Raw genomic sequence first — 26,910 nt, 5'->3', positions numbered from 1 at the left:
TGTGTTGGTGCACCGAAAACTCTTGTAACCACCTTTCCTTCCCTTTTAAATATTGTTGAGGGGCCACCATACTCACCTAAGTATTGCTTATGCTAAAGTACTACCTTGCCTAACTTGTTCACAATCCACTTGGGAAGTATTGCTGGTGTGTTTTAGATTCTAGACCTGTATAACTTGACCTTTCCCTCCCTTTTGAGAAATTGTTAGAGTGCCATTTCTGCTTGGTTTACACTGTGCCATTTTGCTCAGTTTTCACTCTTGCTCAAACTTGTCTACAATTTGTGTATACTTTTCCTGACGGTTTTAACTTGCTTTAATGATAGTGATTTGTGTGTTGAACTAGAAGTGTGTAAAATAAATGTATATATTATTTTTGATACAAAGCTTTGGTCAGTGTTTCCTTGTACCATAGTACTGTAGCCCTATTTGGAAACCCTGAATACTGCTCATCTCCCACTTGAGATAAGTCTGACTGCTCAGCCACGGCTACCAACTAAATCTTTGTGGTACAGACTGATACCAAAGGGGATTTATTGCATATACCCGTAGTCTTAATCTTGTGTAATGCTCCCTGAGGGAACTGCATAGGATTCTGCCTAGCAGGGGGGCTGCTTGCTCCAGAATACGAATGTGGTGCATTGGGCAGAGGGTGGGCCACACACATCATATTTATAACTAGATAGAAAGGGGAGGAGTAAGGTTACACTGCTGCATAGAGTGGCTATGGGAAGGAAGGGGAATGGCAACCAACTAGACCCAGTGTTAGTCACACAACAGGCATGGTCGAGACTAGTCCAGCACCCCAGGAACACTATAATGTTTAGCCCGGTTATGCCAATCTGGCACATACCCTACCTGGACCCGTCAAGAGACGCAGTGTTGGCAGCACACTGGCGGGGAGCGGGCATAATGAATCTTGGGGACTTGTACCGGAATGGCATGTTTGTGACCTGGGATGACATTAAGATACATGTAGGGGATACCCCACTCCAGAAACTCCAGTACTTTAGACTCTGTTCAGCTGTGGCATCGGTGTGGGCTGGATTCCCTCAAGAACCACCCTGACACCTAAGTCTGAACTATGTAATCTCCTCCGGTACGATGAAGAAAACCACTTCAGCGATATATAAACTGGCATTGTCGACAAGGAGGGTGCACCTGACTGCAACTGTGTAGGCTGATGAAACTGGTATCTTTCAATTCTAGGCACAGACTGATTCACTTCAAAATACTGAATAGAGTACACCTTACTCCGGTCCGCCTTAAGAAAATGTACGCAACAGTTAAGGGGAGATGTGCGAGATGCGGAAATGAGGACGCTGATATAATACATATATTGTGGTCTTGCAGGGTACTTTCTGCATATTGGGGCAAGGTATGTGATGCACTAGAAGAAATGGTGGACCAGCCTCTGAGATGGCAACACACGTCAAGTTTATTGGGCTATGTGCTTAAGATGAACCCATTGAAGCGAAAACGTATGAATATTGGTCTGCTGCTGGCTAAACGTGCTATATTAATGAGGTGGAAGAGTAAAATACCCCCTACGATTGAGGAATGGGTGAGCGATATGTCCTGGGCAAGTGACAAGGATGCGCTGTACTCCAGCCTGCTGCCCCTAACAAGCCTACCAAGAGAGATATGTGGAAGATTCTGTCAGTACTTTATCAATAAAGGAGATAAGGGAGGCGACGGAAATGTACCCCTTGTTGCCTGATTACACGCTATTGAAATGACACCTGTACAATGCATTATCTGGCTGCATAAATGTGTGATGTTGTATCTATGTGCAAAGTTAAATAAAGTTAAAAAAAACATTGGTGGTCTTGCAATTCGACATGAATCGTAGTTCCCATCTTTTGTTTTCATTCTGAAAGTTGAGCGTCTTAGCTGTGAATTTGCAGGCTCTGCACTTTCCGCATGGAAAGTGTCTCATAAGGGGCCGTAGATCCCAGTTGCTGATGTTGGACCTGGTCTGCTTGGTTTTAGAGTGAACCAAGTGATCTTTGAGTTTTTTGGATCGCTTGAAGGAAAACAGCGGTATTTGTGTGTTTGATAAGCAAGCCGAGATCATGGGCCAGTATTTATCAAAGTTTTCTTAATGACAAACGAATTGGTATTGTAAATTGTGACACAGGTGATCCTGTCCTGTGTTTTGTTCTTCTCTTTTGTCGCTAGTAAAAGTCTCCGTAGGTGTATATCTTTCTCTTTTGAGTGCGTGGGTCACCAGTTTCTTGGTATCTCCTTTCTCTTAAGCCAGAGCTCAGTTTGTTGGCATTGAGGTAATAGTCTGCTATGGAAGTGCAGTTTCGCCTTAGTCTGAGAAATTAGCTATAGCGTAGGTTTTCTTTGAGGCCTGGGGTGGAAGCTAGAGAAATGTAGGGTGAAGTTGCGATCTGTCTTCTTCTTGTAAAGTGTGCTTGACAGGTGTCCCACTTCTACTTTAATGGTCAGGTCCAGGAAATTGATACATCGTTTGTCACATTCCATAGTGAACTGCATCGTTGGATGACAATCATTAATGTGTTTAAGGAAATCACACAGAGTTTCTTGGCCTCCTTCCCAGATAAAGATGACATCATCAATGTACCTGTGCCAGTTCTTGGTCTGTGCTTTGTAGCGGTTCTTATCTGTCAAAATGAATTGCGCTTCGAAGGCTGTCATAAATGGCGTTGCCATGCTGGGTGCAAATGCTGCAACCATTGCTGTTAAGTGAATTTGTAGGTATAATTGGCCTGCAAACTGAAAAAAAATTGTTATAGCAATGCTCTTGGGTTATACAATAAATCTGGCTGGTGCTCTTTGTTGTGTGCTGTGATGAGCCAAAAAGCCTTGTATTTCGATTTGCTTCATCCTGTGGTATATTCATGTATAAAGATTTGATGTCCATGGTTACTAGAAAGTTATTGTCTATGTCAAGGTTCTGGCATTTCAATATTTTTATTGTTGCAGTTGTGTCTTTGAGGTAAGTTACTGTCCCCTGGCTGATCTGTTGTAAAAATAAAGCTACACATTTACAGAGTTTTTCAAAAAAAGGTAGCAGGAGCCCCTCTCCAGAAAGAACATGGCATGACAACCTGTTCTGTGTTTTTCTTTCCACTTTGTCACGCCCACATGGGCAGTACAGCACTGAAATACTATGGCAATTCCCTTCTTAATAAGAGTACCAACAGCAACCCCATACATGTGTTTCAGCCTTGTTGGGCCTCATCAGTGAGGTGGAGCTGTGCCTTTCTGAGCACAGTGAGCAGGGGGTCCACGTCTGGGTTCCCCGATGTAACTCGGGGTTAACAAGCCCAAGTTCCTTGCAAATATTTTTTAAAAAAGGTAGCAAGCTCCCCTCTCCAGAAAGAACATGGCACACATCCTGATACAATAGGTCTGCTGGCATTGGTATGTATTTTGGGGAGTGCGTAGAAGGATGGAATTCTCTGTTCTGAATGGTTCAGGTATTGTAGTTCCTCCTTCCAGAGCCAGCCTCCGTCTGCTCCAAATTGCGTGGTTTGTCGTATTTTCTCTGATTTCCGCTGATGGATCCCTTCGTTGTGGCTAGTAACTCTTTGCATCATCCAGTAGATCCATAACCATCCTGTTGTATTGGGTAACCATCCTGTTGTATTGGGCTTGAGGGAAAGACAACTATGCCGCCCCCTTTGTCTGCTGGTTTGATAACCTGGGGTCTGACGTTAGTTCAAGTGCACCTCTCTCACTGTTGGACAGGTTGTTCCTGATGTTCTGGTTAGTGGACCTCAATCTTTCCAGATCCTCCAGAATGTTTTTTTCGAAAAGGAGTATATTTTGGGTCACTAGGTTGTCAAGTGACGTGAATGTAGAGGGGACATGTAGTCCAGTGTCTTGCCTTGTTTCTCGTTCTTCTTGTTCTGCAAAAAAATACTTAGTCTTAGTTTTCTAAAAAAAACTTTTTTATTTCCATTTCTGTGGTGAACCTATCTGTACGGTTAGTGGGGACGAATGAAAGACCTTTCTCTAAGAGTTTTAATTGCATAGATGAAAGGTTAATGTCAGATAGGTTGAAGACTGGGGTGGCCCTTTCCTCAATTCTGCTCAGTGTGTGTGTACATTTCTTCTTTCTATTGATTGTACCCGCTCCTGCGTTGTCTCTGTCGCCGTCTGCCTCCCCATGTTTGAAAGCCCGGATTGACAAAATCTCCTTAGTATCCCCTGGGCTGGCCTTTGCTTAAAAAAGACCTTTGTCCTCCTGATCTCTGGATTGGTTGGTATCTGTAACCTTATGGGTCATCTCCAGCTGAATCACTGCTGGTGTCTGAGAAGGTGACCCACCTGCGTGCTCCTCTCCTATTGTTGGGTATTTTTTGTGATCTGCCTGTGTTTCTTTGTTCCAGGAAATCAGCACTTAAGTATGGATAGATTTTCTCTTTTCTGAATTCCTGTATGTCTTTGTTTAGTTTTTTCGTTTTCTGAAGTCCACAAATATTAGTTCTATTTCCCTAATCTTCTCTGCTTCCAATTCCTTTTGTAATGTGACCGCAATCCTCTGTGCTGTTGAGATTTTTTAGCACCATTAGGTCTCTACTGCATTTTGTGACTATGTGGCTGATGCTAGTTTTGTAAGCCTCATCATCTAGGAAGAGGCCTGGTTCAATATGAACTACTAAATCTGCAGGGATGATGTTAGCTTTCAAGTATTCTCTGAGAAAATGACCATGTAGCTCTGTTCTAAAGCCTTTTTATTTAGTTTTCGTAGTTTGTTAGCATTAGGATGTGTTAGAATGGTGCTTCCTGTTCTTGTTTGATCAAAACAGTGAGGGGCCTCTGATATTTAAAATGTGTTTGTCACTATAACTCAATGTAGCACTATCTGCCAATCAGCCCTAGTCAGCATACACCAGCACCTAAATCCGGACCTGGAGTGGTGGAGTGCAGAGACCAACCTGGTAGTGGGAAAACCGCTCCGGAAATCACCATTACCACGGACTCGTCCCTGCAGGGATGGGGAGCTACGCTGGGCAGTCGCAGTGTCCATGGAGTATGGTCACGGCAAGAACAGATGGAACACATCAACTGGCTCGAGATGATGGCCACCTGGCTGGCTCTTGAGGCATTCCTCCCCATTATCTGCAGCAGGTCGCTCTGCATTCAGGTACCAGGCCCCCTCCTCTGTGCAGGCTGTCAGTCGACATTTGGGAATGGGCACTGACAAACAGCATCTGTCAGCAGTCCACCTTCCGGGCGAATCCAACTTGGAAGCGGACAGGCTCAGCAGACTGGGATCCACAATTACAAGTGGCAATTGAAAGGAGAGGACCTGAGCGTTATATTCCAGAGGTGGGGTCATCCGCAGGTAGGCCTATTGACGACAATGAGCAACAAGTAATGCCATCAGTTTGCTTCATGGCTGGGGCAAGGCAGAGGGTCACTGGGGGATGCATTGCAGATCCTGTGGAACGACATGAATGCATACGCTTACCCTCCCACTCCGCTGAGTCAAAGGGTCATCTGCAAAGTGAGGTAGACACAGGGCCTTCGGCTCGTCCTGATAGCCCCTTGGTACCCAGCAAGACCTTGGTTCTCAGAACTTCTCCGGCTGACGGATCAGACCCCAGTACGCCTCCCGTTGGGACCAGCCCTCCTACTCTCGCAGCAGGAGGGCACACTGGTTCACCCTGCTCCACAGAAGTTAGTCCTAGCAGCTTGGTTCCTGAACAGATCACCCTGAAGCATTTGCACTTGTCTGAGGACAACCTGGCTATCATAGAGGGGGTAAGAAGCGACTCCACCAGGAGTCAATATAAGAGCAAGTGGTCGAGGTTCTGCTACGGGTCTAGGACCAAACAGATTGACCCTCCTGGTATGCTCACTGGACAATGTGCTATCTTTCTCGGCGCACCTGGCTCACTTAGGTGTACAGGTAGACACCGGCCGTATGTATCTGACGGCCATAGGGGCCTACAAGAACTCGGTAGATGATATCATCTCCTCTTCCAATCCGATGGTAAAAAGACATCTGGCAGGACTGACCAGATTATACCCTGCAGTAAAGCGTCCACATCCGGTCTAGGACCTTAACGTCGTACTGGGCACACTGGCTCACAAGCCTTTCGAGCCTATCGCCTCAGCAGACATCAGTTTGGTGACTATAAAGACTGCCCTTATGGTGGGCCTTACTTCAGCACGGCAGATCAGCGAGATTCAGGCCCTGGTGGCGTCAGGACGCACCCTGCCTTTCTTCCTAAGGTTGTTTCTTCTTTTCACATTAATGAGGAGATTGGGTCAGAAAAAAACATGGGGAGTTCAAAGGATGAGGCTCAGAAGGTTTTTTTTTACTGCCTGGATGTCAGGCATGCTCTAAGATTCTATCTGGACAGGACACAAAGAGCTTCTGTAAATCGGATGCCCTGTTCATCACTTTTGGCAGGTCAAAACCAGGCTGTCAAGCCTCCAAGGCTTACATAGCGAGGTGGATGGTGATGGCCATGAAGGAGGCATATGAGGGGCAACACAGGCCTTTGCCAGCAAATATGCATGCCCACGCCATCAGAGCAAAGGCCACAGCCATTGTTTTCCAGAGACATGTCCCATGGCAGTCAATCAGCAGAGCAGCTACTTGGGCTACCCCATCGGCCTTCTGCAAACGCTACTGCTTGGATGCAAGCGACGGGTCGGACACTTTATTTGGCCAGGCAGTTTTGAAGAAGGAACAAGTTACTTACCTGTAACTGTTGTTCTCCAGCATGGGTCTGGCATGGATTCACATGCTCATGAATATTCCCCGTCGTCAGGCTGGGAATCCTCGGTAAAGAAAAAATCAGTTTAGTTTCTGAACTGTCTTTCTACTAATAACCCGTCACTGGTCTCTAGGTTAAAGTGCCCCCAACCAATGACTGCCCTCTACCTAAGCCCCTCCTCTGGCAGCCATCTTCAGATTTGGTAGCACGTAAAGTGGCAATAGGACCAAGAGAAGAGCCACAGGGGGGTTGGAGGGAGGGTTCGCATGTGAATCCATGCCAGACCCATGCTGGGGAACAACAGTTAAAGGTAAGTAACTTGTTCGTTCTTCAGCATGGGGTCTGGCATGGATTCACATGCTCATGAATACAAGAATACATAGCACAACCACCGGAGGTGGCAAGGCTCAACATTAAGCATTTCAACAACTCAACATTAAGCATCTCTTACCTCCTCACCAGGCTCACCTTCAAGCGAACAGATTGCGCAGTGCTGCCTGGCTGACTCTGGACTCCTCCCTGGAATCCCGGTCACAGTCGAATCTCATGATGGTGTGCGTCGACCTCCACATAGCAGCCCTGCAGATGTCCGGCAGGGGCACACCATAAAGGAATGCCGCGGTAGCAGCGATCGCTCTGGTTGAATGGGCTCTTGGACGGCCGGGCAACGGTCGGTTTGCCAACCGGTGACAGTGCATGATGCAGCCAGAGAGCTATCTGGAAACGGAAGCCTTCGAGAGGGCCTTCCCTTGGTTCACAGGTCCAAAGTTCATAAACCGCTGTGAAGTCCTCTGAAAACTCTTTGTGCGGTCCACGTAGAACTTCAGCGCTCTAGCCCCATCCAGCGAGTGCAAAGTCCTCTCAGCCGGCGACGAAGGCGACGGGAAGAAAACAGGTAACATCAAGGGCTTGTTGAGATGGAAGTCCGACGGCACCTTGGGCATGAAGGAGGGGTGCGTCCTGAGCACTACCCTCGTCTCGTGGAATGTCAGGTATGGAGGTTTACAGGAGAGGGCCTGGATCTCTCCCACTCATCGTGCGGAGGTGATGGCCACAAGAAACGCTGTCTTCCACGATAAGAACTTCAGCAGTCCCGAATGGGGGACCCATCAGCCTGGTCAGCACCACGTTAAGCTCCCACGCCGGGACCGGAGCCTTCACCGGCGGGAACGAGCGGAGCAGTCCTGTCATGAACTCCTTCACCAGACGATGAGACCACAGAGACGACCGCCCCAGAGTTCTGGTGTAGCGGGAGATAGCCGCCAGATGGATTTTGATGGAGGCGTGAGCCAGCCCCGCCTTGCCCAGCGACAGCAAGTACAGCAGCACTTGAGGGGCCGTAATCCGCAGAGGGTTGATCTTCTGTGTATGGCACCAGACAGAGAACCTCTTCCACTTGTGTCCATAGCACTTGAGAGTCGAGGACGCCCTGGCCTTTGCAAGCACCTCCTTGCAGTCCGCCGGGATATCGTACCCTCCAAACTCTAGTGCTGCAGGAGCCAGGCCTGCAGGTTCAGCGATCCCAGGTCGTGATGTAGGATGGCGCCTCCTTCCCTGGCGAGAAGATCCGCGTCCGTCGGCAGTTTGACTGCGGGGGACGCTGACATGTCCAGAAGGTCCGGGAACCAGATCTGCCTCAGTCACGCCGGTACGACGAGGATCATCCTGCACCGGGACTGTCTGAGTTGACTGATGAGTCGCAGTAGCAACGGCAACAGTGGGAACGCATACAAGAACAGGCCGTCCCAGGGGAATGAGAATGCGTCGCCCATGCTCCCCGGCTGGGGAAACCTGCTGACGAACCTCCAGCACTTGGTGTTTGTCGCAAATAGATAGATTTGGGGATTGCCCCATCGTCGGAATAGGAGATCCACTTGATCCTGCCGAAGCTCCCACTCATAGCAACAGCACGGCTCCCTGCGATGCACAGCAATGGTGTTCTTTATTCCTGCCAGATGGAAGGGTACCAGGAACATACCCAGGGCCACTTCCTTGGATATGGCTGGGGATCTGGTGACCCCCTGCTTCCGGATGTAGAACATTGTAGTGGTGTTGGCAGTGAAGATCCTCACCACCTTGCCCTTGAGGGACGGGAGGAAAGACCTGAGGGCCCAGAACACAGCTCGGAGCTCCAGGACGTTGATGTGTAGTGACCTCTCCCCCGGGAGCCAAAGGCCTCTTGTGTGGGGATCTCTGGTGTGCGCTCTCCATCCCTCCAGGGAGGCGTCCGTCGTCACCGTTTCCTAATGTTCGAGGGTCTGGAAGTCCATGCCTGCCGCTAGATGCGCGCGGTTGCCCCACCACTGGATTGCTTGGCGGAAAGTTTTGTTGAGGGAGATCTTGTCTTCGAAGCTGCCCGCCACTTGCATCCAACCGGCGTCGAGGAACTCCTGTAGTGGCCGCATCCGCAATCTGCACAGAGGCACGAGGTAGATGCACAATGACATCATGCGGAGCAGGGACTTGATGGACCTCACCCTGGCCACTTCCATGGTCAACAGCCGTTGTACCTTGCACAGGATGGCCTTCGTCCTCTCCTCCGATGGTGAAGCCAACTGTGCCACTGTGTCGAGCCTGGCTCCTAGGAACAGGGCGTTCTGCAACAGTACCAAGTGGGACTTTGCAAAGTTGATCGAGAATCCCAGCTCCGTGAGCAGGCGGACAGTCTTCGCTATGTGATCGACGGCGAGTTCTCTTGACTGCTCTGATGAGCCAATTGTCCACATAGGGATATACGTGGATCCCTTGCAGACGCAGCCGCGCCGCCACTGGTGCCAGGCACTTGGTGAAGACCCTTGGCGCCGACTTCAACCCGAAGGGCAGGGCCTTGGACTGGTAGTGCCGCCCTTGGACCACGAACCGTAGGAACTTTCAATGTCCTTTTCGTATGGGGATGTGGAAGTAATCATCCTCCAAGTCCAGCGACGACAGGAAGTCGCCCTCCTCCAGCTGTTCCAGCACGTGCTGAAGGGTGACCATCCGGAACTTCTGGGACTTGATATATTTGTTGAGGCGGCGAAGGTCCAGGATGGGTTGCTAACCGCCGGTCTTCTTTCGGACGAGGAAGTACCGCAAGTATAGTCCGGAGCCTCTTTGGGACGATTTCTATCGCGCCCTTTTTTAGCATGGTTTTCCTTCCTGGCCATGGGTGGTAGACGGGGACACTTTCTTTGGAATTCCAGAGTATGCCCATTGGCCAGAGCATCCAGCACCCAACAGTCAGTGGAAATGGACTCCCACGCGCTGATGAATTTCGTCAGCCGGCCTCCCACCGGGGTGCTCGGGTGGGGGCACGTCGTTATGGCCAGTTCAATCTTGCTTCGCCGAGGCCTTGCTGCCTTGGCCTCCTTGGCGGCGATGACGACGATGTCCTGTGGCCTTGCTGTGGCCTCTCTAGGCCTCCTGTGACGACGAGCGGGCCGCTTGGCGGTACGATGTGGAACTGCCACCAAATCCTTTGGAGGCACCTTGAGACTGCCTCCGGGGGTCCGAAAGGACGGCCGCCGTTGATGGAGAGAACCCAAGGCCCGGACTGTCTCGGTGTCCGCCTTGATGGCCTGCAGTGACTCGTCTACTGCCTTGCCAAACAGGTTGTTCCCATCGAAGGGCATGTCCAGTACCCTGGTCTGAACCTCCTGACGGAAGTTGGTGGCCTTGAGCCACCTGCGCCGGTGGAGGCAAACGTCGTTTCCCATCTGGCGAAAACCGGTGTTGGCGATGTCCATGGCCACCGTGATGGCGTGGTCCGCCGCCACCTCGCCTTCCTGTAGGATCTCAAGGACCTCCGCCCTCTTGTCGTCTGCCAGGAAATCCAGGAGGGGAGTGATCTTGAACTACAGCTCCCTGTCGTAGCATGCCACGATCGCAAGGGTGTTGGCCGCCTTGATGGTCGTTGCCGCCGACGAGATGACTCATCGTCCCATGGCGTCCAGCTTCTTCTCCTCGCCGTCCGGTGGGGAAGTGGAAGTTGATGCCGTAGCCCCTGCCTATTTCTTCTTGGCCGCCGCGGAGACCACTGAATCCGGAGACCGCTAAGCTCTGAGGCACATCGGGGCGGAAATTTGGACCCGGTACTTCTTCTCATACCGGTCCCTCTTCGCTGGAGCCGTGGACAGGTTCTTGAGCAGAGCTAGTCCCTCGTCCCAGATGTCTTCTAGTAACGGGACTGAGGGGACTGTCTTCTTCTTGGCCTCCCGTCGTTGGCAGAGGAAACCCTCCTTGTGCTCTTCGGGACAAAGCTGGAAAAGCTCTGATGCCCCGGCGATCATGGCGTGAAAGGAGCCAATTTCGTCGGGAGGGGAGGCCCGGGCAGGGGGTGATGGAAGATCCGTCCCGTCGTCACCACCGTCCCCGTCGTCGCTGTCTCCGTTCCCGTCTCATCCCTCGGCGGAGGGGAAGGAGGTGAAGGCTGGAAGGGAGGGAGTGGATGGATTCGCCTCTGCTTGCTCGGTGGGCTTCCTGGCGGTCCAGGCACCGCTGGATCGTCCGCTGGGGGTAAGGGCAACCTCGTCCTTATCTCGATACATAGGGTCTGGATAGCCATCAAGATCGCTCATGTGTTGTCCTGTGGCGTAGGCATCGGTTGCGACGGCTGGGGCGTGGGATCCTCCGTCTCCTCCACAGCCCGCGGCTCCTCGTCGGCTCCACTGTTGCTCTCTACATCTGCCTCGTCGGGATCCCTCGTGTAGGACCGGACTTCCTCGAACTTCTTGTCCAGGATCTTTGTGATGCCAACCAGCTCATCTTCTGAGGTGGTATCTGTGTCTGTTATGGGAACCGTGCCCCCCCCCCCCTTTCTCCTCCCGGGGTTTCATGGGGGTCTTCATGGGGGTCTTCTCGATAGGTTGAAAAGATGATTCCCTCCAGGGTGGCAGGGAAACTCTAGGCCCAGGAGTCTGTTCCACTGGGATAGCCTCCACAGGCTTCGCCAGCGCCTCCACGACTCCTTCAATCGAGGCCTTTGCCGGGTGAATCGGGGCCCTAACAACATTGCCCGCATCTGGGGCCTTCAGCCTAGGAGGAGGGTCACTGCCTCACCCCCCCCCCCCTACCTTTAGCATTCTCCATCGGAATCGACCGGGGCTTCGCCCGAAGCTTACTCAGGTTCTCCGACTTCCTTTTCCCCGAGCCATAGCGTTGGCTCGTGGTTGATGGTGTCGGGGACATCGCGACCTGCCTAGCAGCCGAGGAGCCCTAACCAACGGCACTCTTGGTGCCCGCGGACTCGCAGTGCTTTGCCTTTTGTTGGGCCCCGTCACCAGAGCGCCCTTAAAGGTCTTAGGAGACCGCTCAGACGTCTTCTTCTCCCCTGCTGCTGGGCTCTTCGCCTCCAGCCAGCCAGTCAGTGAGTCGTTTACGGCGGTCCTTCATGGTCCGGAACGGGCATGTTGTTGCAGAACGCAGTCCTCCTCCACCACGTGCGATTTGTCGGCGTGAAGGAAGTAGAGGCACCGGGAGTGCTCATCCTCCTTAAAGACATTCTGCAATCCACATCCCGTGCAGTTCCTAAACAGCTTTGATCCAGTAGGCGTCGTGTCTCCTTTGTCCTGGGCCATGTCCACGCAGGGTAGGCCTCATCTTCTGGAATTCTCAAAGCAGAGAAACTCAACGAAAATTCGCCTTTGAGGGGTGTAGAAAAATTCCAAAACTGGTCCCCGTTGATCGGAAGAAGAATCGGTGGAGCTTGAGGCTCGAATTGACTGAAAAATAAGCGAAAACTCTTAGAAAAAAAGGCAAAACGCAGTAAAAGCTCGAGAGCTATAGCAGGACTCCTCCCAACACTTGAACGTGCAGTAAAAATCTGAAGATGGCTGCCAGAGGAGGGACTTAGGTAGAGGGCAGTCATTGGCTGGGGGCAGTATGACCCAGAGACCAGTGATTGGTTATTAGTAAAAAGACCAGAAACTAAACTGAAACTGATATTTTCTTTACCGAGGATTTCCAGCCTGACGAGCGGGAATATTCATGAGCATGTGAATACATGCCAGGCCCCATACTGGAGAACTTGTTTTCTTAGTGGTGCTACTCTCCTCCCCGGGGCTGCATTCAGTTGTAATCGCCCATACAGTAAGGAGGAACGGAGACGGGACGTAAGAATGTTACCGTATTGACTAACGTACTCCTAGTCCATAGTCCCCTTTCCTCCATCCGTCCCATCTAGTGTCAGTAGGCAATTATAATATTGTCGACACATCAAAGGGGACTGAAGAGTGTCGCCGTGGGTTGGAGTCAGGGGAGCTCATGCTCCCAGGGCTGCGCCCGCACGCCTCTAAATTTAAAGGGGAAGACAAGTTTTTGTGGTGAAAAAGTTCCTGTTTCCCATCCCAAACGAGGGACGCCAATACAGTATGGAGTAAAGGGGACTATGGGCTAAGAGTACGTTAGTCACTACGGTGAGTAACATATTTCTCCAGCATGGGTCTGGCATGGATTCACATGCGAACATTCCCCTACTCGGGTAGGCTGAGGGGTGGGTTGAGTGAAACAGAAAGGTCTTCAGGCGCTGTACAGACAGCTAGCCCAGTGATAGTAAATTGGACATCTGATGGACAGAATGATGTTCATATGAAGGCCTGATCCCTGTTGCCCGAAATCTTGACCCAGGTATTTCAGAGACTAGGGGCAGGAGGGGAGTCTCTTTAGTCGTGATGAATGGCATTTTGTGAGTCTGAACACGCAGGGTTCTAGTTCTTTTAAAGCTTGTATTATGAAGGAGGCTATTTTTGGTAACAACGATCTTGTAATGTTTCAAGAGACTTGGTTGCTTAACTCCTTCCAGATGGAGGGATTTACTGTATTGCATCAGCTGGCATGATATGGCATTTATAAGGCGCCTATACACAAGTGTTTCGAGGCGCGACGAGGCAAGGAAGGGGGAACGGAGGGAAGACCGAGACAATGATCTTACTGGGCCATGTGACATTGAGATTGCGCAAGTGAAGGGGAAGGAGAAAAGTGCAGGGGCAAAGGGGAGGGGACAGTGCAGTACATGGGATACACAATAAAAAATAGAATAAATAAAAGCAATAAGTAAAAGTGCGTCCAGCGGGTGGCAAGTGCAAGGGTAACTGTAGACATCGGGTGTAAAGTGCTGGTAGGGGACTGACAGAAAACAGTCCCCAAGTACGGGTGTTACCAGGGAGGCAGTGCAGGTGTGCAACTGGCAGGGGAGAAGAACTGGTCCCGAGATCAGACGGTGGCCAGGTGACCAGTGCTGTTTCACTTTCAACCAGGAGTTAAGCAGGGGAGAGGAGGAGAGAAAGCAGAAGCAAAGAGGAAGGTTTTGAGGTGCTTCCGGAACAGATGGTTCTCCTCAAGTTGCAGGGAGGCTGTTCCAAAGGGAGGCCCCAGCCGAAGATGGTTATCTACCACCGACTAGTTGCTTAGAGAAGCGACTGACCCTGAGGGAGTTGGAGGCGGATAAGCGAAGAGCTCGAGAAGGAAGATATTTAGGAAGAGAGAGTTGAAGGTATTGCATCCCCAGACGCCAGAAGGCCTTGTGGACAATGCAGAGGGTTTTGAACTTAATCCTTGCAGCCACTGGGAGCCAGTGCAGAGATTTCAGTCCTGGAGAGATACGCTCCCTGGGCTTGAGGCGAAGGACAAGTCTCGCAGTCCTGTTCTGAATGAGGTGCAAAGGGCAGAGAGTAGAAGCAGGCAGGTTTAGAAAGAGACTGTTGCAATAGTCCAGCCTAGAGAGGGACAGAGCTCTGGAGACAGTGAGCTTCTGGTGGAAGGAAATGAAAGGAAGAATACCTCAGAGGAGGTGCAGCTGGTAGTGTGACTTCTTAGAGACGTCAGAGATGTGAGGGGAGAAGGAGAGTGTGGAGTCGAAGATGACCCTGATGTTTTTAGAGTCACAGGTGGGAGCAGGAAGAGGGCCAAGAGAGGCCAGCCAGAGAGTGACAGGAAAGGAGGTAGCAGGTGTGCCGATGAGGAGAATCTCAGTATTGCTGGCATTAAGGCAGAGATCATTGGCGTCACACCACTTCTGGATAGCAGACAGTCAGAGATGCGCGAAATGGAAGAGGTGGTTGAAGGGATCCTGAAAATGATTTGAGTGTCATCCGCATAGCACTGAAAGTTGGGGCTTAGAGCGACAATGCAGTGGGCAAGAAGTGCCAGGTATTGGTTGAACAGTGAGAGAGGTTAGACCCCTGGGGAACACCACAGGTAGAGATAGAGGAGAGGAAGGACCCAAGTTGGACCTGGGAGGGTCGATCAGAGAGGAAAGAAGGCAGCCAAGCCAGGGCCGGACTGGTGATACCCAGGTTATCACAGAGACGGTTAAGCAGGATGGCATGGTTGACCGTATCAAAGGCAGAGGAGAGATCAAGTAAGATGAGGACACATGGGGTGTTGGAATCACGGTTGGAGTGTAGATCTTCACGGATGCTCAGGAGAGCAGGTTCCGTGCTTCTGGCAGCTCTGAAGCCAGACTGATGGTCATGAAGACAACCAACAAATTCAGTGTGAAGATTAAGCTGAGAGATGGCCAGATTTTCCAGGTGTTTGCTCCGGAAAGGTGTGATGGAGATTGGGTGATAGTTAGCTGGGCAGGACGGGTCGGCAGAGGGTTTCTTAAGAAGAGGGTGCACAAGGGAGTGCTTTGGGGGGGAATGGAAGACTCCAGTGGCAAAGGAGTGGTTGCAGAAGTCGGCCAGAGCAGGAGCCAGGGTTTCAATGTGTTCCTTGATGGTTTTGGAGGAACAGGGATGAACCTGTTTTGACAAGACTTTCATAGATCAAACTTTTCTAGAAACCTTGTCTAGGGAGAACAGAGCAAGACAGAGAAGGTGGGAGGAGAGGTGGCCGAAGAAGGGCTAGAGGAAGAGCAGGGAGAAGAGGGAGAGGACAGGATGTCCTGTGTTTTAGAGATGAAATGAGAAGCCAGAGTCGTGCAGAGGTCCTAGGAGGGGACAGGAGAGTTAGAGATTGCAGCAGGATTGGCCAGCTCCTTGCAGATTTTAAAGAGTTTGGCCGAGTTGTTAGATGCCGAAGAGAAGGGGGTGAGGCTGGGGGGGAGGAAGCCGTCCGAGGGACTCTTGATTGCTGCCCTTAACTCATTAGTGACTAAGATGGAGGTTGTTCCAACTAGGCTAAAAGGAACATTGCCAGCAAAATTGAAACTAAGAGCATTCGAATGGGTTCAATCCTTAATAGTAGTCAACTAATAATGTAACCCCACATGTACGCACCTTAGGAATTTCTTGGAATCGCCGTCAGATCTTCTGGTCAGGGTATACCTGGATTATCCCGGAATAGGCATCCTATTGGCAGGGGATTTTAATACGCAATGTATTGCCACTACTACCAATCCGATAAAGTGGCCCCAAAAATAGTAACGGCTTGAGGTAAGCTGTGGATATCGCTTCTCCTAGAATGGAATTTGGTGATGGTGAACGGGGAAATAGAGGGAGATGTGCCACTGCCTGTGGCCTAGTGACGGAGGAGTTCAACTTCAACTATTGACTGTGTTCCTATCCCTTCAATTATTCGGGATTTGTAACAAGTTCCAGGTCACGGATGGGGGCAGTAGTGATCATGCCTGATTAGAGGCCACCGTTGCTTGGGACTCCTTTAGAAACAGGTGGGATTCCTGCCAGCCAGTTATGGTTAATAATGGGGGAGGGAATAGGTAGGCTAAGTATGGAGGGACTGTCATATTCTTAAATGAAGAGCTTCAAATGATATGTATGGGGATGCACGATCAAGTACTGAAGAGTAAGTGCAGTCCCCTGGCCTTTCTGGAGTTTTTATGGGACATAGACCACCCCCTTGGGATTAAACAACATATGTGTCTTGCACACCACCATGTCTTTGATGAAGAGACATGGATAAAGAAGAGGAGCCTTTGTGAATCTGAGATTTGGAGGCAAGAGCTTGGAAGTTGGAGAAAAGATGTATGTTGTTCCATAGCTGATTAGATGATTAGCTCCTACAATCATGTCTGGAGTAGCAAGCACTCAGAGCTTTGGACAGGAATATTTCCATTCTTTGGGGTTGTCTTTGAAACTCAAGAAACCTTGAATAACGCCTTCCAGAAAGCTCAGTTTTTTTGGGGACAAGGGAATTTGAGCATGGATGTGGCATGTCTTGGCTGTTGCAATAGAAATTCCACGCACAACAGCTCATTTTTCACCGGTCTTCCCTGTTGGTGCCTTTTGTGTGCTTGTACCAACGAAATGCGATCTTTCCCTGGTGCCTTTCTGTGTGCTATGTTGACCATTGATGCTGATGTGCTGGTTTCTAATGGTATGCCCACCCGTGCTGGTTTGTTTGTTTATTTGGTATAGCGCAGAACCAAACCCGAAGGGGTAGCTGGGCGCAGACAATACAAGGATACTTGAGAACTTGGTTACAGGAAAAATACAGTTATACAGTTCACATTAGTAACAAAGGTGCATGTACAAGAAAATGCGAAACTACAGTTCAAGCTAGTTAACCAGAAATCAATTCATCTAGTTAGTCATCTAGGGTCTCTAGAGCAGGTGGCAATGGGACGGTCGAGCTAAGTGTCATTGGAACGTATCCAGGTGAGGACTTTCCGCCTGAAGCTAGGGTAAGGTTGGTCCATTTTGAGATCCATAGGGAGTTTGTTCCAAGTTTGCGCAGCTATGACCGGAAAACTGGAGCCGCCAGCTGTACTCTTTTTGTATCTAGGCACCACTAAGGTGTAGGCATTAGTCATTCTAGTGAGACGGTTTGAAGTTCTCTTGTTGACTCTGTTTACCAGGTAAGGGGGAGCTATATTAAGACTTTTGGAGGTGAGGGAAAGTGTTTTGAGGGCAATCCTGTCTTTGATTTTTAGCCAGTGGATATTTTTCCTAGAGGTGGAGATATGAGCTCTATTAGGAATATTTAAAGCTACTCTAATAGCGTTATTTTGGAGAGTTTGGAGTTTATCAAGGATATACTTGTTAGATCCTGCATATAGAGCATTACAGTAATCCAACTTGGATATGATGAGTGCATTAGCTAGTGTAATGCAGCTAGACTCAGTTAGAAATGGTCTACAAGCTCGGATCAATTTGCAAGTATATGCAGTCGAAGATGCTAGTGAGTTAGTTTGTTTCTTGAAAGTGAGCGCTGAGTCGAGATAGACCCCGAGGGTTTTGACTGCAGGCATCACTTTGATGACATTATTGTCGATGTTGAATGAGGCATAGTTTGGGTCAAGTTTTTTGATGGCCAGCTCTGAGCCGAGGATCAGTAGCTCAGTCTTGTCATTCAGGCAGAGGCCGTGAGATGCCATCCATGCCTAAATGAGGAGATATATCTTATTTACTAAGGCCGTGTCTTCCAAGAAGTTGCCCGAAAGGGGGATAAGGATCTGAGTGTCATCTGCGTAATTAGTGTAGATGATACCCAGTCTGTCCAACTTGTCAAACAAAGGCTTAGTAAAGATGTTATACATCGTCGGAGATACACATGATCCTTGAGGGACACCGCATGAAACTTGTGTGGGATCAGCAGCTGCTAGGGGGAGAAGACTCTAATTGTCCGGTTTGCAAGGAAGGATTGTACCCAGGTTATGACATCACTTGAAAAATGAGCGGCGGAACTGAGGTGATTGCATAAGACTGCGTGATCTACCAAGTCGAAGGCCGCAGATAGGTCAAGGAGGAGTAGCATAGCTGATTTGCCATTGTCCTTCAACTCGTCGATTTGGGTCTTAAGGTCAATCAGGGCTGTTTCAGTACCATGAAGGGGACGGAAGCCAGATTGCCGTGAGCCTAGTAGATTGTTAGTTTCTAAGTAGTCCTGAATTTGCAGGTACGCTACTCTGTCAATAATTTTAAGTAGAAATGGGACGGTGGTGATGGGTCTGTAATTTGTCTGTATTGCGGGGTCAAGTGTTTGTTTTTTTAGCAAGGGAAGCACCCAAGATTGTTTTAGGTTATTGGGCACTAGGTTAGACTTAAAGGATGCATTGATGAGTTTAGAGATGAAGGGGGCTAGGTCTCTAGCTGCATCTTTTATAATTTGGCCAGGCCAATTGTCTCCTTTGCAGTTGGAAGGCTTTAGAGATAGTATGATTTTTTCTGTCTCTGTTATAGATATTTGTCTGAAGCTAAATGGGTGAGGGGTGTTAGGCTGGTTTGGAGGGAGCTGTGGCTGAGGTGTAGGCTCCGTTGGCAGGAGCAGGGAAGCTTTTTTATTGGCAATTTTGGTTTGGAGCAAGCTAATTTTACCCGCCAGGGCATTTTGTATATTAGTGCACCAAAGCTTATTTTTAGGAATGTTATCAGTCGGGGGTATGGGTGATTCCATTTCACAGAGGATGGAGAATAGCTCTTCTATCATTAAAGGTATTTCTTTTAGTGCTTATGATTTCCTTTTTATACTGTTTGGCGAGTGTGGCTAATTTAATTTTGTTCTCCTCAGTGGGTGAGTGTTGCCAAATTGACTGCAGCTTTCTTTTGTGAATTCTGAGGTCTTTCAAGTGTGGTGTGAACCAGTTGCTTAGGTGACAAAGTTTTTTGCTTTTGCGTATTTTGTAGGGGCAATCAAGTCAAGTGCCTTGATCATCGTGCTGTTATAGGCTTCCACAAGCGAAGTTGGGTCTGTGATGTTATCTAGATTGTCGAGAGTGGGGAGGAGGTGGGGTAAGAGTTGTTCTGCTGTGATGTCTTTTTTGCTTCTGGTGGGGAGTGGCGGGGCCATAAGTATAGGTTTGGGTCGGATAAGGTCAAGTGAGACATTGAATACAATTAAATAATGGTCAGTCCAGGATTGTGGCATTATGTTGGTAATGCTAATGTTGCAATTCCGATCCGCAACCCAGTCTAGGGTCCTACCTTTGGCATGAGTAGGGGAGGAGACTTTTTGTGTTAGGGCGTAGTCATTCAGAAGTGAGGCAACAGATAGAGCGTGTTTGTCATTAGTCATTAAAGCCCAAGTGGAAGTCTCCCAGTAATAGAATTTGAGCGTGGTCTTTAGTATTATTAGTTAGGATACTAGTTAGGTCGTCTTCAAAGGTTCCTAGTGGTCCAGGTGGTCTGTAGATGACATACATGGTGAGGGTGTGGTTACAAGAAAGGTGGAGTTTAGCAGTAAGGAGTTCACATGATGGAAATAGCAAGGTAGTGGCTAATCTAATAGGTAAGGTAGATTTATGGATGATGGCTAGGCCACCTCCTTTGGTGTTGGGTCTATCGACTCTTAGTAGTTGGTAGCCGACGGGTATTGCTAGCATGATGGCAGGGCCAGCCGCCTCATGGAGCCATGTTTCGGTTATGACTAGTAGGTCTAAATTCTCATTGGTTAAAGTGTCCGAGATCTCTGTAGCGTGGGCTACCATGGATCTAGCATTGATGAGTGACCCAGTTAGTGATAGGGTGCTAGTTAGTTTAGTCGAGGGAAGTTGTTTATTTTCAGTAGGGGTGACTCTTTGTGAAGGTGACTGGTTAGTCGTTATGGGGGCAGGGTGGAGAGTGGCAGATTTGAAGTGTTGCAAGCGTTTGTTAGCTAGATCGATATAGCCTCTATAGTTGTGGTGGGATGATGGTTCATGGAGACGGGACAATCTTGCCCTCAGTCACATGTTTCTGTCCTTAGGAGGGTATGAGGCAGCGGATACAAGTGCCATGATGGTGAGGAGGCTCAGTACAAGGTGTAATGTTTGGTCTTGGGTGATTTTCATTATGGTCGTGGGCAGGGAGGAGTTAATGATAGGCAAGTCCAAATTCAGGCTATAGGTGTAGACTGATGCTGCGTATAAGGGCGTGTAACTATATAAGTTATAGCAATTTGGTAGCAGGGAAGTCTAAGCAATCTAGTAAGAGACCGTATATTGGTAGTTGGTAATCTAGGCAAGTACAAATAGGCTGGTGGGCAGGCAAGCTGGCCAGTACAAGTGGTGGCAAACTAGGCAAGTACAGATGAGCTAACTAGGGCAGTGTATCACCTAAATGCGAGAGTCACAGCGCAGCCAAAAACACATTGGGATACATAAAGTAACTAGGGCAGTGTTTCACCTATTGACGGCCATAAGGCACAGCACAAATCAGAAGGCATAACACAAATCAGGTGTGGTCTATTGGCGACCATAAGGCACAACAGAAATCGGGTGTGGTCTATTGGCGACCATAAGTGTAATAATGCTACTGGGCAGTAGGCGCTAAATGGTGCAGTAAGGCAAGAAATCCAGTTATAATAAGACATGCAAAGACATCAGCCACAAGACACAGTTGGCAGTGGGAGTAGATGAGAAAGGAGGGGGGTGACAGTGCATGTGGTTCAGGCTAGGGGCATGGTCATAGCAGTCAGGTTGCATCGGCAGGACCATCAGTTCCTGTTGAAAAAGTGGTCACACATAAGTGCACTAAGGCAGATTTGTAATACTGTGGCAGTTCAGTGGCTGAGGAGGGATGGAAGAGTACCTTATATGAAGAGGGCCAGGGGTCTGGCAGATGGCAGTCACCGAACAGGCACAAAACAGGTGATAGCCTTGCCTCTCATGGGCCTTGGGAAGAGTGGGCCGGCTTCGCCTGCCGGCGGACAATGGGGGCAGGAGATAGGCCCAGTGGCCAATCGGCTGGCTGCTGGCAGCCTAGTTAGGCATATGGAGCTGCAGGCAACAGTGGGCGGCCATCTTGGAGTAGCTGGGTGCCTCGTGTGCTACTATGGCGGCGAGGCTCTCTGTAGCCTTATCAATGCAGGCTGAGTGGAGCTGGGCTTGATTCAGGCACATTGGAGGTGTGCATGCGAATAGCGAAAATCGGGCTGGAAAAAACGATTTTTGATGGGAGTAGCGCGGGTGCATCAGCGCTTACCGAAATTCTGTAGCCAAGTTGCTGGATCAGTGGATGCCCCCGTAGGTCCTCTGCTCCTGCAGGGACGTGTCCTGCAGCTCCTGCTCCTCAGGTGGGTGGTGTGGAATGCTGGGCAGGCACAAAACAGATGGTAGCCCTGCCTCTCGTGGGCCTTGGGAAGAGTGGGCCGGCGGCCAATGGATGCCTTGATCAGTCCCAGACTGTTGAGTTGTTGATTTTGGCACCTTGCCTGCATTGGCACTTGGACCAATTCCACTGAGTCATTGATCTGGGTGGCATCCTATCTGACCCGCACTTAACCATTTAAGTAGATGCAGTGCTTTCCGCTTTGCCCATGGAGTGCCAGGGGATGAGGTAATCCACCTCCCGGGGGAGTCCAACCTGGAGGCGGACAGGCTCAGCATACAGGGAGCGGCCAATTATGAATGGCAATTGAACGGTCAGGTCCTGCTCAGGATCTTCAGCACATGGTGTCATCACATGGTGTCATCCTTGGGTGGATCTCTTTGCCACCTGGTCCAACAGGAGGTGCCTGCAGTTTACGTCCTGGCAGGGGAAGGTCCCCGGCTCTCTGTGCGACACGTTCCAGATACAGTGGAACAGCATGACAGCATATGCATTCCCTCCCACACCCCTTGTCCACGGGGTGGTCTGCAAGATAAGATAATCGTGTCACCTCTGCATCATTCTGATAGCTGTGTGGTGGCCGTCGAGACCCTGGTTCTCTGAGCGCCTCAGCCTCTCTGACAGGCCTCCCATTCACCTGCTGCTGGGCCCAGCTCACCTTCTCTCACAGCAAGGGGGCAGGGTCACCACCCCTGTCCCCTGCTCAACAGAAGGTAGCACTTGCAGTGTGGTTCCTGAGCAGGTCACGCTTAAGCATCTGAGCCTGTCACAGGCTAACCTAGACAGCATTCAGGGCGCTAGGAGCAAGGCTACTAGGAGCCAGTACAAAAGTGAATGGACTAGGTTCTGTCACTGGGTGGACCCTAAGGAGATCGACCCCCTTACTTGCACGTTGGACGATGTGCTTTCCTTCTCTGCACACCTCGCACACTAGACACATGCCGCACCTACCTGGAAGCCATAGGAGCCCACGGGAATTTGGAGGCGGAGGTCTTCTCCGCCAGCGCTGTGGTTAAATGACATCTGACGGGCCTCACCAGGCTCTACCTGCCCATGAAGAAACTACATCCGGTGTGGGACCTCAATGTAGTATTGGGCGCCCTGGCACGCAAGCCATTCGAACCAATGGCATCCACGGACATCAGGCTGGTCACCACTAAAACAGCCCTGTTGGTGGCCTTACGTCTGCACGTAGGGTCAGCGAGATCCAGGCACTGTTGATGTCAGAACCCTACACTACTTTTCACAGAGATGAGGTGGTCCTGAGAACGCACCCCGCGTTCCTACCTAAAGTAGTCTCTTCTTTCCATCTAAATAAGGAGATCGTGTTATCTACTTTCTTTGCTGATCCGAAGGACGATGCTCAAAGGGTCTTGCACTGTCTGGATGTAAGACTCGCTCTGAAATTATGTCTGGACAGGACCAAGAGCTTCCGCAAGTTGGATGCTGTGTCATCTTCTGGGAGCGGGGGGTGGAGGGGTCAAGGCCCGGTTATCAGGCATCCAAGGCCTCTATAGCAAGGTGGATGGTTTCAGCTATCAAGCAGGCCTATGAGAGGCAGCACAAACCACTTCTGGCGAACATGCATGCCCACGCTGTCAGAGCCAAGGCCACAGTGGTCGCATTCCAGAGACAGGTCCTGTGGCATGTCATCAGCAGGGCAGCCACCTGGGCCACCCCTTCAGCTTTCTGTAAGCACTACTGTATGGACGCCTGCTCTAAGTAAGACGTGGTCTTCGGACAGACGGTTCAAAGGGACTTGTTTTCTTAAGGAGGGTCACCTCTCCACCCTGGGGCTATATTCAGTTGTAATCACCCATGCAGTATGGCGGAAAGGGGGCGGGACGTAGTAGTAATTCATTGTTACTCGCCCTAGTGACTAACGTAATCCAAGTCCATAGTCCCCTTTCCTCTAAACATCCCACCATCCTCCCCCTAATAATAGTGGTGTCATTAGGCAATGTTAATATTGTCGATGTGTCAATGGGGACTGAGGAGTGGCGCCGGTGGGCGGAGTCAGGGGAGAGCATGCTCCCATGGCCACCCGTCTCTAAATTTAAAGGGCAAGAAGGTTTTTTCTGGTGAAAAAGGTTCTGTCTCCCGTCCCTAGAGAGGGATGCCCAGGTAGTACGGAGGAAAGGGAGCTATGGACTAGGAGTATGAGTAGCTATTAATTAAATCAACTTCTATTGTGAATTATTTGGCCATCTGTGACACTATTGGTCAAGTAAACAGCTAAAAAGAAGTGCAGCAAAAACAAAAGTACACAGTTTTCAGCATACGACGAGCACACACACGTATAAGGCCTCAACCTGACACACAATAGCGAACTTTACAGTACCCCTACTTTGGTAACCATTATGTGCACTTTTGACAGCAAACCAAAAATACAGTTTGTTTTCTGGGGGATTTTGAAAAAGTCTTCCTGTCAGCAAAAGGAAGTAAGGACACCAAAAAATGTAGCAAAAGCTCAAGGAGACCACCAGAATTGGCAAAAGGGGATTCAAACATGAGTTTCTAACCAAACCACAATTCTAAAGGCAATGTTTTGTATAATGTCATGTATAATGTTAATAGCACTGAATTGAGAAGATTCACTTTGTACAGATATAACAGAATTCCAGATGTCTTTTCAAATTCTATGTTTTACACTTGAGCCCTTTGCTTCTTTTAATAGTTTAACATGTATAGTTAAGTAAGTGATCATAGTTAATTAGTGATATATTTCATGTGAGAACTCTGCTGTTCCTACCATAAAGATTCAGCAGGTCTTGTGAACATTGATTAATAAAATTGTTTAATTCTAAAGGTGACAGTTTGGGCATAATAATCATCTTAAATGTTGTTTGTGTTTTATTTAAAATACTTGTTTTTCATTGATGCCATAGCAAAAGGTCAAGGAAAGCTACTAGTAAAGAAAATGAATCCTCAGAAGAAATGGAGCTGTCGCATAGTAGTCCTCCTATAAGTGAAGACTTTTCGCAGGAAGAAGTTCAAGAGGAAAAAAAAGTGGTCAAGCCAATCATTGTATGTATTAATTTACTGAGGCTTCTACAAATAGGTGGTAAAACATGAAGCTTTTGATTGTTTTCTTTGCATTTAACAACTGTGCGAGTAACTGAATAGCTCTTGTGAATATTTGCATTTTAGCAAGCTACTTCTGTGACTTATATACTGAATTTCTAAAGCATCCCTTCCTACCACAGATTCCTCATCTGGATATTATATTTCCAATGTCGGCTGTCTCCTGAAAATGTTTTGCCACTCCGGGACTCACAGTGGCTCCTTGTCGGCTCTGGTGTGCACCCCTACACCAGACATGATCTTGGGGGCCAGTGTTATATATAGCACTGTCTGGCCCCAGGACCTTGTTCCTTTTTTCTCACTCTGCTTGTTTCTGGAACGCCACCTAAGTCTGCTAACTATTTACTGTGCCATGTCCAACCCTCCGAAAGCCTTCTGGCTTCAAGCCCTTTGTTTACTGCAGGAGGCAAATAATGCAGTTGGATCCCACAGGATATCTTTTCTGCTTGGAGGAGGACCATGTCATGGAGGATGGCAAATCCAGCCAGTCAGTGTATCTGAAGGCCATCAGGGAGAATGCCACCAGCTCTTCACATTCTACTAAACTGATAGTAAGAGAACCCCTTTCTTAGTCTCCAGGAGACCAAGAGACCAAGAAGACCATGGTCATGGAGCCTGCAGAGGGGTCTGTCTGTAAGAGAAAAAAAAGTAACAGCCTAGGAAGAGGGTCTGCTCTGTTACTCTTCCAGATGTGATTCTTACTCCTGATCCATCACTGCCACTCCAGGAGCACCTCTGAGGACTCGCCAGCTATACATTCTGATAGTAGATGTTAGCCATCTTTGGCGGCTTTGGCCCCGCTGCTGGTGGCATTCTTGGGCCCCTCCGTGGCTTAAGAAGACAGCAGAGTTGCCTGTGTGGACCCCAGCCACATACCAGTGAACTTGCCTCCTCCACCCTGGCACAGAGTAGCTACGCCTTCAGGAGTCAACACTGCGGTGCCATTAGCATTGGGACTTCCTCTGACTATGTTCCCTTTGGGGACAGTATTTGTCGATGTCTGAAATATTCTACAAAAAAAGGGGGCATTAGATTCAAACCAATGTATTTAGGGCATGCATTGGACTTCCCGTAGGAGGTCTACAGTGAGAATGTGGCTCTGGCAGATCTGGCCTCTGATCTTCAAGGGGCCAGCAGCTTGGACACCTCCCAGGATTCGGATAACGGCACCAGGCCTCAAGAAGCTGGCAGGTGAAGGTGTTAGAGACATTGGGATTGTCTGCTCCTACTAGCCTAAGGTCCAATTCGACCTGATGAATATTTTGGATGAGGGTCCTCCAAAGGAGACACCATTGCCCTTCAATCCTCTGGATGCAGCATCAGTATTGCTAGTTTCTCCCGGCAGACTTCTGCCACTGTAGTTGACCGTGACCTTGCTAAGAAGCAAAACCCAAACCCTTGTATCCACATTTACTCACCACACACCCATCGCTGGAAAGCTTAGCATTGCGGCATTCCTCTTCTTCATCTAAGAGCCAGCACCATGGGTACCTTTTGCAACCCAAACCTCCACCCCAGAGGAAGGGGAGAATTTTGGCCTCACATGTTTGCCAAGGCACCAGCGGCTTCAGTGCACCAATGGAACCCACTGCGTCTTCTTGGACCAGCAGGGCACCCTCAGGGGATCACTACTGCACGCCTACGGGTGCAGGCCTGAATACAAAAAGAGCTGATGTCCTCCAGCTCCGTAAGGCTCCATCTTCATGTGTTGAAGTCTGAATGCCGCCTCTAACAGTGGTGTCCGTACCGATCAGCGTCATGGATGCCAGAGCTCCTCTGAATTATCTGCTCCTATTCCCTTGAAACTCTTCATGTCAAAGATGTATGAAATCTATGAAGAAGAGGGAGAAAAGGTACCCTATGTGTTTGAACCTTCAGTCTGCAGAGATGGGGGGAGGCTTTGCCTTCAATGTAAAACTCACAGGGAAAGACGTCCAGGGGCTGGCCCATTAACTCCTGGAGGCCAGTTGTCTGACACCTCCCCTGCGCTGTGGAAAGGAGGTATATCCAGGTGCACACCAAGTTTGGAAATCAGTAAGGTGTTATTAATATTATTAGATTATTATCAAGGTCGGGGTGCAGAGGAGGTAAAACATTCCTGGCACCTGGGCTGGATAAACAAAGTAAGAGCAAGTACCCTAACCTGTAGGATACACGCATCCCCTGCACACCAATACACTGAATGGCAGTCAATAGTTATAGTAGTATATTTCAGA

At 49.3% G+C, this 26,910-nt stretch overlaps 1 protein-coding gene across 11 annotated transcripts in view; it reads left to right on the top strand.

Annotated features, from left to right (window-relative positions):
* The window catches only part of PDS5B (PDS5 cohesin associated factor B), a 2,333,811-nt gene that overhangs the window by 2,253,157 nt on the left and 53,744 nt on the right, over positions 1-26,910 (top strand). For all 11 annotated transcript variants that reach the window (XM_069639007.1, XM_069639003.1, XM_069639002.1 and 8 more), the window contains one exon: positions 24,499-24,637. In XM_069639007.1, coding sequence (XP_069495108.1) covers positions 24,499-24,637 — 139 coding nt within the window. The remainder of the gene's footprint in view (positions 1-24,498; positions 24,638-26,910) is intronic.

Source organism: Ambystoma mexicanum, chromosome 7q (assembly GCF_040938575.1).
Source record: "Ambystoma mexicanum isolate Mex_15411 chromosome 7q, UKY_AmexF1_1, whole genome shotgun sequence".
Lineage (NCBI taxonomy): Eukaryota > Metazoa > Chordata > Amphibia > Caudata > Ambystomatidae > Ambystoma > Ambystoma mexicanum.
Note: the sequence above shows the minus strand (reverse complement) of the source record. Positions and strands in the feature narration are given on the sequence as shown.